This window comes from Giraffa tippelskirchi, chromosome 4, assembly GCF_054371585.1.
Source record: "Giraffa tippelskirchi isolate mGirTip1 chromosome 4, T2T-mGirTip1v1.2.pri, whole genome shotgun sequence".
In the NCBI taxonomy this organism is placed as follows: domain Eukaryota; kingdom Metazoa; phylum Chordata; class Mammalia; order Artiodactyla; family Giraffidae; genus Giraffa; species Giraffa tippelskirchi.
Window position 1 is genome coordinate 8,765,399 of NC_137278.1, and position 12,020 is coordinate 8,777,418.

The 12,020-nt window shown below is 43.1% G+C and overlaps 1 protein-coding gene across 10 annotated transcripts in view; it reads right to left on the reverse strand.

The window, feature by feature from the left end:
* Nucleotides 1-12,020, reverse strand: part of GARNL3 (GTPase activating Rap/RanGAP domain like 3) — a 162,648-nt gene that overhangs the window by 68,532 nt on the left and 82,096 nt on the right. For all 10 annotated transcript variants that reach the window (XM_081587143.1, XM_081587139.1, XM_081587137.1 and 7 more), the window contains exons 5-6: nucleotides 6,624-6,723; nucleotides 4,867-4,985 (exon numbers count right to left, since the gene is read on the reverse strand). In XM_081587143.1, coding sequence (XP_081443269.1) covers nucleotides 4,867-4,985; nucleotides 6,624-6,723 — 219 coding nt within the window. The remainder of the gene's footprint in view (nucleotides 1-4,866; nucleotides 4,986-6,623; nucleotides 6,724-12,020) is intronic.

A 12,020-nucleotide genomic window follows, 5' to 3' on the forward strand; every position in this document is an offset into this window, starting at 1 on the left:
AAAAGCAGAGACATTACTTTGCCAACAAAGGTCCGTCTAGTCAAGGCTATGGTTTTTCCAGTGGTCATGTATGGATGTGAGAGTTGGACTGTAAAGAAAGCTGAGTGCCGAAGAATGGATGCTTTTGAACTGTGGTGTTGGAGAAGACTCTTGAGAGTACCTTGGACTGCAAGGAGATCCAAGCAGTCCATCCTAAAGGAGATCAGTCCTGGTTGTTCACTGGAAGGACTGATGTTGAAGCTGAAACTCCAATACTTTGGCCACCTGATGCAAACAGCTGACTCATTTGAAAAGACCCTGATGCTGGGAAAGATTGATGGCAGGAGGAGAAGTGGATAACAGAGGATGAGAGGGTTGAATGGCACCGCCGACTCAATGGACATGAGTTTGGGTGAACTCCGGGAGTTGGTGATGGACAGGGAAGCCTGGCGTGCTGCAGTCCATGGGGTTGTAAAGAGTCGAACACAACTGAGCGACTGAATTGAACTGAACTGAACAGATTTATAATCTGCAAAAGATTTATACTACATGTTTATTTAGCAAAAGAGATTATGATGTGGTCCACATACAAAATTCCCTTTTTAACTCTAAAAGAATCCGCCTGCTAGTGCAGGAGATGCCAGAGACATGGCTTCCATCCCTGGGTCAAGAAGATCCCCTAGGGGAGGAAATGGCAACACATTCCAATATTCTTTCCTGGAGAATCCCATGGACAGAGGAGCCTGGTGGGCTATAGTCCACGGGGTCACAGAGTCGGGCATGATTTAAGTGAGCAAGCGTGCAGCTTGCGTGGAATAGGGAGGGAGGATTCAGCCAAGCCTGGATGCTGGTAACATCGTCATGAGCTGCCAACACAGATGTGAAGCCCAGGCCTCGTGGGATTGTGCCTCTGTATTTTTCTTCACTACAAAGAGGTAAAGCTCATCTTCCCCCTCACCTTTGTTTTGTGGCTTTCCAGGGTCACTCTCCAAGAAAACACACCTTCCAGTTCTGTTTTCAGTGGAATTAACAAACGCACAGGGAGAGTCAAGTACAAGTGCATATCTGGCTACACTAAATGAGCACAGGAGGATACATGTGTGCATGTCAACATCAACCCATTTACCTAGTATGGGTGTCTGTGAGTGTGTGTATGTGTGTGATATCAAGGAGGACACTGCAGTGATTATCTCTGAGTACTTGAATTTTGATCCTCTCCTTTTTTACTTGCTGTATTGTCTGGATGGAATTTTTACAAGGGTGAATCATCTTTTTCCTTTGGGTTTAGAAGGAACACATTCAGAGATGCGTGAGACAGTTTCAAGCAGGGTTTATACATTTAGCTGTGTTTCTGTTTAACTGGAGAATGTGAGCTCAAGGGAAGAGGGAGGGAGCGCTGAGTCACCTGCATCTTTGGATTCCCCACAGCCTCCAGCACTGGCCCTGGGCCAGCAGGGACTCAGCAACTCACCCCCATGCTGACGTCCTGCTTTGAAGCGTTCAGCTCCTCACTTGTCTGCAGTGGGCAGCAAACACCTACCCAGCCCTGCAAGATTCAGGGCTGAAAGAGTTCTGGATTTGGGTGCTGGCACTACTCAGAAGGGGTCGAATGCTCCTTCTGCCCATCCTAGCTAACTCCACGGTGGTCCCAGTTCTCAATCCCACCTCCCTGACTTCTCTCACCATTCAAGAGTCATCCCAGAAGGCTCCTGTTCCTCTTGTATTTCCTGTTCCTTCTGACTGTCCCCCTGCCCCTCCACCTACTCTTTACGTGGCCAGTTCCCTTTCATCCTCTGGGTCTCTTTAACGTCAGCTCCTCAGAAGACCTCCCTGGACTAGCTCGCTTTGGCAGCCTCTCATATGATTCTCTGTCTTCATTTCCTTCAAGCGCTTATCACAATTTATAAGGTAATCTAGACACTATCTTTGGAAATTAAAATAAGCAAAACTTTCCTTTGCATGTGCCCTACTCTTCCTCCCCAGAACCTGGCAACCGTTTCAGCAAGGAGGTGAACGGACAGTTACTTTCTGAGGGAAGAAGATGGGATTAAGAAAGTCTTATTCCAGAGGCAGCAGCAGTGAGGCACGACCCCTGGCTCTTGAAAGGGAGGTGGAAGGAAGAAGACAGCAAGCCGAGGGGTTAGGCCCTGGGGCCCTGGGTGCCTGCCTTCTGAGGACAGACCTGGATAGGATGGGGGTGGGAGGCTGCAAGGACATCAAGGTAAGGCCTGGAGGTACCTGGCCTAGAGCTCACTGCCCAGACATGGCCTCCCTGAGGACGTTCAGGTAGAAGCTGTTTGAACACCCTGAGGGGCAGTAGCTTCAGGCTTGGCTGGTCAACAAGATTAGAGACTGGAGATGAAGGCTCCGGCCTCTTCCCTTCTGACCTGGGGCCGAGAGGCTATAGCATTAGGTGCAGCAACCAGCAGAGACCTGGGATCAGGTCAGAGGGGTTCATGCATTTGGTGACTTCACTACAAGGAGCAAGTGGCCAGGAGAAGGACTTCACGGACAGGCGCTCTCCAATGACCCCCTAAAAGCCAGAGGAGATTAGTTACATCTCAGAGGTTGCTCCTCTACAACAGAAACCAGAAAGAACCCAGAGGGACCTGGGTGGACCTCCAGCCACCGTGAGGTCTCAGAAACTCTCTCTTTTTGCACCCAAATATCACCTTCAAGAGGAACAGGGTTAAGGGACAGAAATCCAAAAGGCTGATTATTTGTCCAGAAGACATAGTTATCCAAGGAGAACATTTAAGCCAGAAGAGACTGGAATACTGTAGTAGGCAAGCATAAAATAAGTAAGTGGAGGGGGGCAGAAAACAGCCTTTTTCTGCAGAAGGTAAGAGGCTTTGGACAAAGGCACCCTCACTTCTCCATAGGGAGCTAAGGAGAAGAGATGATCACGCATGCTCTTGGGGAAAACTGGCACACGTTCCCCAGCATTATCTTCTAAAACTGTCATTCAAACTTGGTTCAAGAGCAGCCACGCTGACAGCTAAACTGACCCCAATTGCACTGGCATGGGAGGAGTGGTAAGGCCAAAACTCTGCAGGAAATAATTCATGAGTAAGATCTAACTTTATTTTATATCAGATTTTTACCTTAAACCTGCTTAAAATTTTCTGAAACATAGATGTTTATATAAATAGCAGCAACAGAGTACACTGGTTAAGCTGGACTTTGTTAGTCATTAATCATCTCATTAATGTATTCAACAGATATTTTTTGAGCTCCTCCTATGTACCAGGCACTGGGCTTGCTGGTAGGGATACTGAGGACAAAGCAGTTAAGTCCCCTCCTTTCATGGAGCTCACAGTCTAGGGAGGGTGACAGCATGAGTCAAAGAATGACATCTAGGGTTAACTGGGCACAGTGATGACAGCTCAGCATGAGCCCTGGGTTCTGCCACCTACTGGCATGTAGCCTTGGCCATGCTGGTTAAGCTCCCTAAGCTGTAATAACACCTATGTATTCGGAGGACTTAGCTAGCATATAGTAAGTGCTCAGTAAGTGTTAGATTTCATTGTTATTACTATTACTATTTTTAACCATCACAAGAAGTTCCTAGCCACAGTTTACTCTGTAGTGGCTACTGGAAATTCTTTCTGGGCTTTTTGAAGTTGCTACTTTATTGCTGTATATGTATGCATGTGTGCAAAAGTGTGTGTATGTGTATAAAAATTGCTGTTCTTTTAAGTTTCTGTTATGTCTTTTCCAAAAATATCTACATAGCAATTTTGATATCCTATGTAGCTGAGACAAAAATCAGCATGCGATTATTTAAATACTGGATTTCAACAAAGGTACCCATCAAGTGGGAATACCAAATAAGAGAACTAACATTTTCTAAGTGTGGTTTTTTTTATTGCTTGTTAAATTATACACTGTACTCACCAATCCAAGAATAAAATGTTTTAACCTTCAGGCATCTAACCAGTTTAAGATTTGATGACTTGGGACACTGGGTAAATTTTCAAACAAGATCTCACTTAATGTAGTCTTGTCAGTACCCATTCTGTCAGCCACAGCCCAGAACTTTCCCCACTTTACAAAGAAGAAAGTGGAGGCTCAGAGGGCATGAGAAATTTTCTCAAATCCAACCCAAATGAACTTGTTATTGAGTTTTTTTTTTTAACCCTACTTTGCTTAATTCCAATGCTTTGCTCTTTCCAGGGTCCATATTATCTCTAAAAATTTCTCTGAGAAGCAAAGAAAAAAAGACCAAGAGAAGTAGAAAAGGTAAAAGATGAAAGACAGAGGTCAAATATAAGAATTACCAAAAAAAAAAAAAAAAATCAGAACAGGAAAAGACGCAACACTAATGAACATAGAAAAACTTTCCTGTGCTAAAGACCTGTGTCCTCGAGTTGAAAGGGTCTGCTTTCAGCTCAGTGTCCAGAGCCCACTGTGGGCAGCAGGTATTTGTTAAATCTCAGGTTGCTTTTCTAGCTCGTGATATTGATGAAAGGAGCTAAGCCCCTGAGAAATCCTAGGAGCACAGCTGATTCAGCAGTTGAGACTGGCTGGTGGAAACAGGCGCCCCCCGCGCCCCCCCAGGGACTGGGCCCATGTAACAGTATTATACGCCACTAAATTTTATTTCTTTTAGTTGAAGGTGAGCCAGCTTATCACTTTCAGTACCAGTAACAGCAAAGGTTAACACAGTCCTGTATTCCCAGAGGGCAGAGACTGAGGGGGAGGTACATGTCTGCTTAGTGGCTTATGTAGGAAAAGCTGATGTTCAACTCAGAGCATGAAGGTCTCTCTTGTGAACAGAATAATCCTCAATAGCCCCCCTCAAAAATCCTCATAGAAGAAAAGCCAAATGACGCTGATTAAACTCTGGAGTGGCACTGAAACTCCAGGTGCAGGTCAGACACTCACTGTTTTCCTCCAAAGGATCGCACGGTATTGAGGGACACGCTGATTGTTTTGGTCAGAGAGGGTCACGGACAGGAAGAAGGGGCTCTTCTCGGCATCGTTTCCAATGTAGTTCTGATGGACTGGAAAAAAGGCAGATTCAGAATGTGAAAACGCAGCTGGCTCCTCTGGGCACTAGGAGCAGTGGGCGCTGGGAGCAGTGGGCACTGCAGGTGGAAGCCAGCCCTTCCCACAGGATCAGAGAATGGTAATCTCCAACCCAGCTTGGGACAGAACCTGGTGACTCTATCCTAATCATGCTTTCCAGGTCCCCCTGGCAGGGATGGGCTCAGGAATGAACATGTGACCTGATTCTGGCTAGTGAGACAAGGGAAGAGGTGTGTCAAGGGGTTTCTGAAAAGGCTTCCTCACTGCTGAAGATGGCCTTCCTTTTTCCCTTGGAGATGGTGGTGTCTAGAAGTGATGCCTGGAATTACTGCAACCATCTTGTGATTCTGAGTAGGGCCAGCACGGACGACATCACCGAGCCTCTGACTCCAGCAACCCCAGAGCCTGCCCTACCTCTGGTCTCTTGCTGTCTCCCTTGATATTTAAGCCAGTTGAGGCAACTGAAGGCATCCAAACTGATGGCACCACTTTTCTCAGAAGTTCTCACTACTCCAGGCAAAGGCTTTCAAGTAATTGGGAAGATAGCAACTTTCCCTCCATTTCTTTCTTTATAAAGAGATATGTCTTGCCAAAAATGAACTTCTTAGAATAATAGTGTCTGATTTTTAAAAAGACATCATTTGGGTCCAATCAAATAGCTCAAGTATCACATCTTCTACAAATAAATCAGTAAAAATAAATTAATGAGTTAGCCTGATAAGCAATTTCTTCAACTCATTTCTAATCCTGCCATAGTGATTACTCTTCCATTCTCACTACCATCTGTTGCTAACCACGCTCCTGTTTTCATCTTTCCGTGTATGATCACGTGAGTCCTTCATGTCAAAATGTACATCACTATTCATGACAGAGTTCTTAGTATGTGCCAAGCACCAGGCTTACTGTGCCTCATTGACACTTCTGTTCAAACCTCCTAGGCATATACTAGTAACATTCTTGCTTTAAAGATAAGGAAATTAAGATTCAGAGAAGTGGGAGTAACTGGTACAGAGTCCTATGTGGATAACAGCAGACCCAGGATTCAGTCTGTAGTCCCCACGAGGGCAGGGATCGTAAATGCCTTTGCCAGAGCACAGTGCCTGGCACATGGCAGGTGATAAATAAACCCTGGTCACCAGAACCTATAGCATAATGCTTCTCTGTTCGGTATTGGCCCTGGAGCTCAGGGAATCATTTCTCTCCTCATTACCTTGAATCAAGTGTTTAAGACCCACTGCAGACTGAGTATGGGCCTTGTTAAGTCTAAAGCTGTTTGTGCTCTGCAAATCTTTCTCATCTTGCAAATCACTTATTCAGACTACTTAATCCTCTGAACTCCCCAGGGACAAAAAAAAAAAACTGGCAAAAACTTAAAATAAAAAATTAAAAAAATATAAGTAACAAATTTAAAACTGAGAAAATCTGCTAGGGCTGAGACTCTGAATCGAATCTTCAGATCTATGGAGGTTACAACTGACCTTGAAATGAAGTGCCCTGACCTCAGTATCCTCTAATCCAATAAGTTTCACACATACAGGGTACCAGAAATTACACTGACACTAATTTTCATTCTGAATATCCTTTCTTCCCAACCACTGGAATGGAATAATTACCTTGTCCTAAGAAATACTTGAAATACCATCTGGTGTGGTATTCTGGGTTCTCTAAGTGCACGTCTGTCCTTCGCCAAGTATCTGGCAGAGCAGTTGCGTTCTGTAATGGAACAAAGTTATGCCATTAAGAGATTTAGAAAGTAAACAAGGTAGCAATGAACCAGATGCCAAAGAAGCAGAAAAGTCACTGTTAAAAGCTTACGAACAGGGCTGTAACCCCATGTTCTCATTAGAAAAGACACCCAGTCTAAATCCACATCATAGAAATTTTCTGGAGGTCCTTGGGGTGGAGGAGAAAGCACCAGGTGAACCAGTGAGCTAAGCGACTTCTAACTTGGATATAACTTGAATTGAAAGTTTTTTTTCCTTTCTGGTAGAAAGCTTCTACGCTATCTGGAAGCTGGTGCCCCCTAGAGGCAGGCCCTTCTGATTGTTATCCCTGTAACAGGCACATTTCACCTGGAAAACATCCTGGTATCTTATCTGTGTTCATATTTTTTGTAAAATTTTAAAAAATTATCACAAGTAACTCAATTGATGTGGAAAATGTGGATAAACACAGTGAATAATATGAATCATTTGTCCAAAAATAATCATTATGAATGACTTGATATGGTTCCTTCTAATTTTTTCCCACCATTTTCTTACCAAAATGGAATCATACTGAACGTACAGTTTGAAACTCCCCTGACATCTCTGTTGCACCATGTGCCAGGCTACTGGCACATTCTTTTTTCATTCTGACATGCCTCTAGAGATTTACTAGACATTTGTGGTCAATGGTGCTTTCTTTATCATGCTGAAGAAGTTCCTTTCAATTCCAAGTTTATAAAGAGGCTTTTCTGAGAAATGGATATTGAATTTTACTGAAAGCTTTTTTTGGGCAATGACTGAGCACATAGGTTAAATGGGGAAAATCATAGTAATGTAATGAATTACCCTAATGGCTCTTCTGATACTGAATCATTCTTAGATTTCTGGAATACACCCTTCTAGGTATTCTTCTGATATACTTACTGCTGGATTTTAAAAAATGACTATGTATCATATTTATTAGATGAATCTATAGGTTTCTTTTCTGTATGTATTTCTGGCATGCCTTCAGGGTTACATTACTTTATAATGTAAGTCAGGATGCTTTCTGTCTTGCTCACTGCTCTGGAAATACTGATGTTCACAGAAAGAGCTCTATGTGTCAGGTCCTAGGCCACACACTTTACACACATCACCTCTATAGTGTCTCCACCAACTCATGAAACGGAGTTGATTTTAGCCCCCTACTTTAAGATGAGGAAATTGAGGCTTAGAGAGGTTAAGTATGTTGCCTAAGGTGGCAGAGATAATAAGCAGTGTAGCTGAAACAGAAATCAAATCCAATGTCAGAAATTTTTTCTTTTTTTTAATCTTAATCATTACATCATCTTCTGCATGCTTTATTTAATGTTCTGCCTTTTTAACCTATCAAGGGGTAAAAAGTAGGCTAAAATTTCATATATATATATATATATATGTATATGTATATATCTTTACACCCAGGTGTGCCAGTTGGTAAAGAATCCGCTCGCTAATGCAGGAGACACAAGAGATGTGGGTTTGATCTCTGGGTTGGGAAGATCCCCTGGAGTAGGGAATGGCAACCTATTCCAGTATTCTTGTCTGGAAAATTCCATAGACAGGGGAGCCTGGTAGGCTATATTTCATGGGGTTGCAAAGAATCGGGCATGACTGAGCGCACACACACGCATCCACACCCATATATATAACTTTCTATTTGGCAATAATTTTAAACTTACATAAAAATTGCAAGAATAAGAAGAGTGCAAAAAGCATCTGTCTGCCCTTTACTGATTTACCTACTGCTAACATTTTACCCAATTACCCGCCTGTTCACTGCTCTCTCTCCCTCTACACACACACACACACACACACACACACACACACACACACACACACACACACACACTTTTTCTGAATCACTTAAGACTAAGTTGCATAAATAAGAGCCCTTATTCTTAAATACCTCAATGTGTATTTCCCAAGAAGAAGAATATCTTTTTACATAACCCATGATATAGGTTTATCAACAATTGTAAATGCAACCTTGATACAATCCTTTAATCTACCATCTGTTTTCCAGTTTTGTCAATTGACTCAACAATGTTGCTTGAAGCATTTTCATTTGATTGTCATGTCTCTTTAGACTCCTTTAATCTGGGACTTTTCCACAGGCTTTCTTTGTCATTTATGACACTGACATTTCTGAAGAATGTAGCACACACATACCTCTTATTTTTCTTTTTCTTTTTTTAAATAAAACACTCATCTGGGGTTTGTATGATGTTTCTCTATGATTAGATTCAGGTGATGGGTGCTTGGGTGGAATACAACATAAGCAAGGATTGTCCTTCTCAGTGGATCAGATTTCAAGATGTCCATCTGTTTCTCATTGTTGATAGTAATATCACCTGCCCAAAATGTTGCCTCTCAGTTTTGACCTTCTGGTGTGATTCGAGAAGAGCACATAATTGGATTTTGTTTCTCATGGAATTTCTGGCTGGTTCATTGTCAACAGCTATTCATTTTATAACCGTAAACCACGGGCAGTACTCCTGGTCCACAGTTCTCTTTACTGTGCCACCATGTAGCACGCAGCTATGACATCACCTGGAGTCCAGCAGCCAGCCTCAGGCATCATCTGACCAGATATCGGTGGGGTCCAGCCAAGGCAACTGGCCTTACACCATCAGACCCACAGTGGATGATGTCATGGTTCCAAGGCCCTGGATCCTAGAAAGCATCAGCAGAGCCTGGACAGGAGACGCTTCAGTCACCAGGACACTTAAGCCTCTGGAACCTCCAACACTTGCATGGCTCAGAGAGCTTCTTCAGCATCCTCAGTGATTTCTGATGACACTGAGAATCAATGCTCTATGCCAAGGGTTCTAACAGAACCCAGAGGGAGCATGAACTTGGTTGGGGAAAAAAATCTTTATTTTCCCTAGCTTTCAACTAAAATTCAGCATTTCATTAAATTATGAACATATGCAAAAAAAAAAAAAAAAAAAGTAGAAGGAACTGCCCTGATAACCATGTCACCAAAAAAGAAAAAAAAAAAACAAACAAAAAAACCCAGATACTTTCAGAACTCATCCCAGTGAGTGCAGATATTTCAAAATACTGTTGATGCCCTTCCCCGCTCAAAATTACAACAGTTATGAGATCTGCTGCTGAATTTGTTATTTAATGTATTCATTGAAAAGTATGTATATTACAGTATTATAAATTAGGTTTAAAAGTGATTTTGATAATTATTTCAATACAACTGTTTTCCTTTGTAATTCCATGTATCTTGTTTTAAGCATAAAAAAATATTTTTCTGAGAAGTGGGTTCAAAGGCATAGAAAGTGATCCCCTGACTCTAGACCTTCTGCAGCCCTGAGTCTGCAGAGCCTCCTAGTGCTCTGAGTGCAGGCGCCAGCGGAGTGGAATAATACAGGCGAGGCAAGAGGCAGCGTGCATCTGGGAGTGAGAGACGGGACTCTGGCCGGTGTCACACCCCAAACCTCTATTGAGTACAAACTGGCAGTTATGAGTTCTTTTTTTGATGATCAAAAAGATACCTATTTAACTTTCATCTTCACAGAATACTAAACTAAACTGGGGGAAAAAACCCAACACCCAAAAAGTTGTGAGTCTCACAGAAGACACTTTCTGTCCCTTGTTAAAAGCACATATGATGAGGTATAAGACAAGGATACATGGAGGAACTGACAAAAGAAATGGAGGCTAAGCAGAAAACAAAAAATCCCTCTGCTCAGGATCCCAGAAGAAAGGGATTCATTTCCTGATAAGTAGCAGCAGTTGACAGGAAAGCACACAAGTCTTTAGTGTACAGTGAAATGATTTTCAAATACATATATACCCATGTGGGCTTCCAAGGTGGCATGAGTTGTAAAGAAACTGCTTGCCAATGCAGGAGATGCAAGAGATGAGGATTTAATTCCTGGGTCGGGAAGATCTCCTGGAGGAGGGCATGGCAACCCACTCCAGTATTCTTGCCTGGAAAATCTCATGGACAGGGGAGTCTGGTGGGCTACAGTACATGGGGTCTCAAAGAGTTGGACAGGACTGAAGCGAATGAGCATGCACGCACATACATCCTTTGTAACTACCTGATCACTCCTCTCAGCCGTGAACTTCCAGCTGTTCAAGCTGGTTTTAGAAAAGGCAGAGGAACCAGAGATCAAATTGCCAACATCCACTGGATCATCGAAAAAGCAAGAGAATTCCAGAAAAACATCTATTTCTGCTTTGTTGACTATGCCAACGCCTTTGTGTGGATCACCATAAACTGTGGAAAATCCTGAAAGAGATGGGAATACCAGACCACCTGACCTGCCTCTTGAGAAATCTGTATGAAGGTCAGGAAGCAACAGTTAGAACTGGACGTGGAACAACAGACTGGTTCCAAATAGGAAAAGGAGTACGTCAAGGCTGTATATTGTCACCCTGCTTATTTAACTTATATGCAGAGTGCATCATGAGAAATGCTGGGCTGGAAGAAGCACAAGCTGGAATCAAGATTGCTGGGAGAAATATCAATAACCTCAGATATGCAGATGACACCACCCTTATGGCAGAAAGTGAAGAGGAACTAAAAACCCTCTTGATGAAAGTGAGAGAGAAGAGTGAAAAAGTTGGCTTAAAGCTCAACATTCAGAAAACTAAGATTATGGCATCTGGTCCCATTACTTAATGGGAAATGGATGGGGAAATAGTGGAAACAGTGTCAGACTTTATTTTTTTGGGTTCCCATATCCCTGCAGATAGTGACTGCAGCCATGAAATTAAAAGATGCTTACTCCTTGGAAGGAAAGTTATGACCAACCTAGACAGCATATTAAAAAGCAGAGACATTACTTTGCCAACAAAGGTCCGTCTAGTCAAGGCTATGGTTTTTCCAGTGGTCATGTATGGATGTGAGAGTTGGACTGTGAAGAAAGCTAAGTGCTGAAGAATTGATGCTTTTGAACTGTGGTGTTGGAGAAGACTCTTGAGAGTCCCTTGGACTGCAAGGAGATCCAACCAGTCCATCCTAAAGGAGATCAGTCCTGGGTGTTCATTGGAAGGACTGATGTTGAAGCTGAAACTCCAATACTTTGGCCACCTCATGCGAAGAGTTGACTCATTGGAAGAGACCCTGATGCTGGAAAGGATTGGGAGCAGGAGGAGAAGGGGACGACAGAGGATGAGATGGCTGAATGTCATCACTGACTTGATGGACATGAGTTTGGGTAAACTCCAGGAGTTGGTGATGGACAGGGAGGCCTGGCGTGCTGCGATTCATGGGGTCACAAAGCGTCGGACACGACTGAATGAACTGAAATGAACAGAACT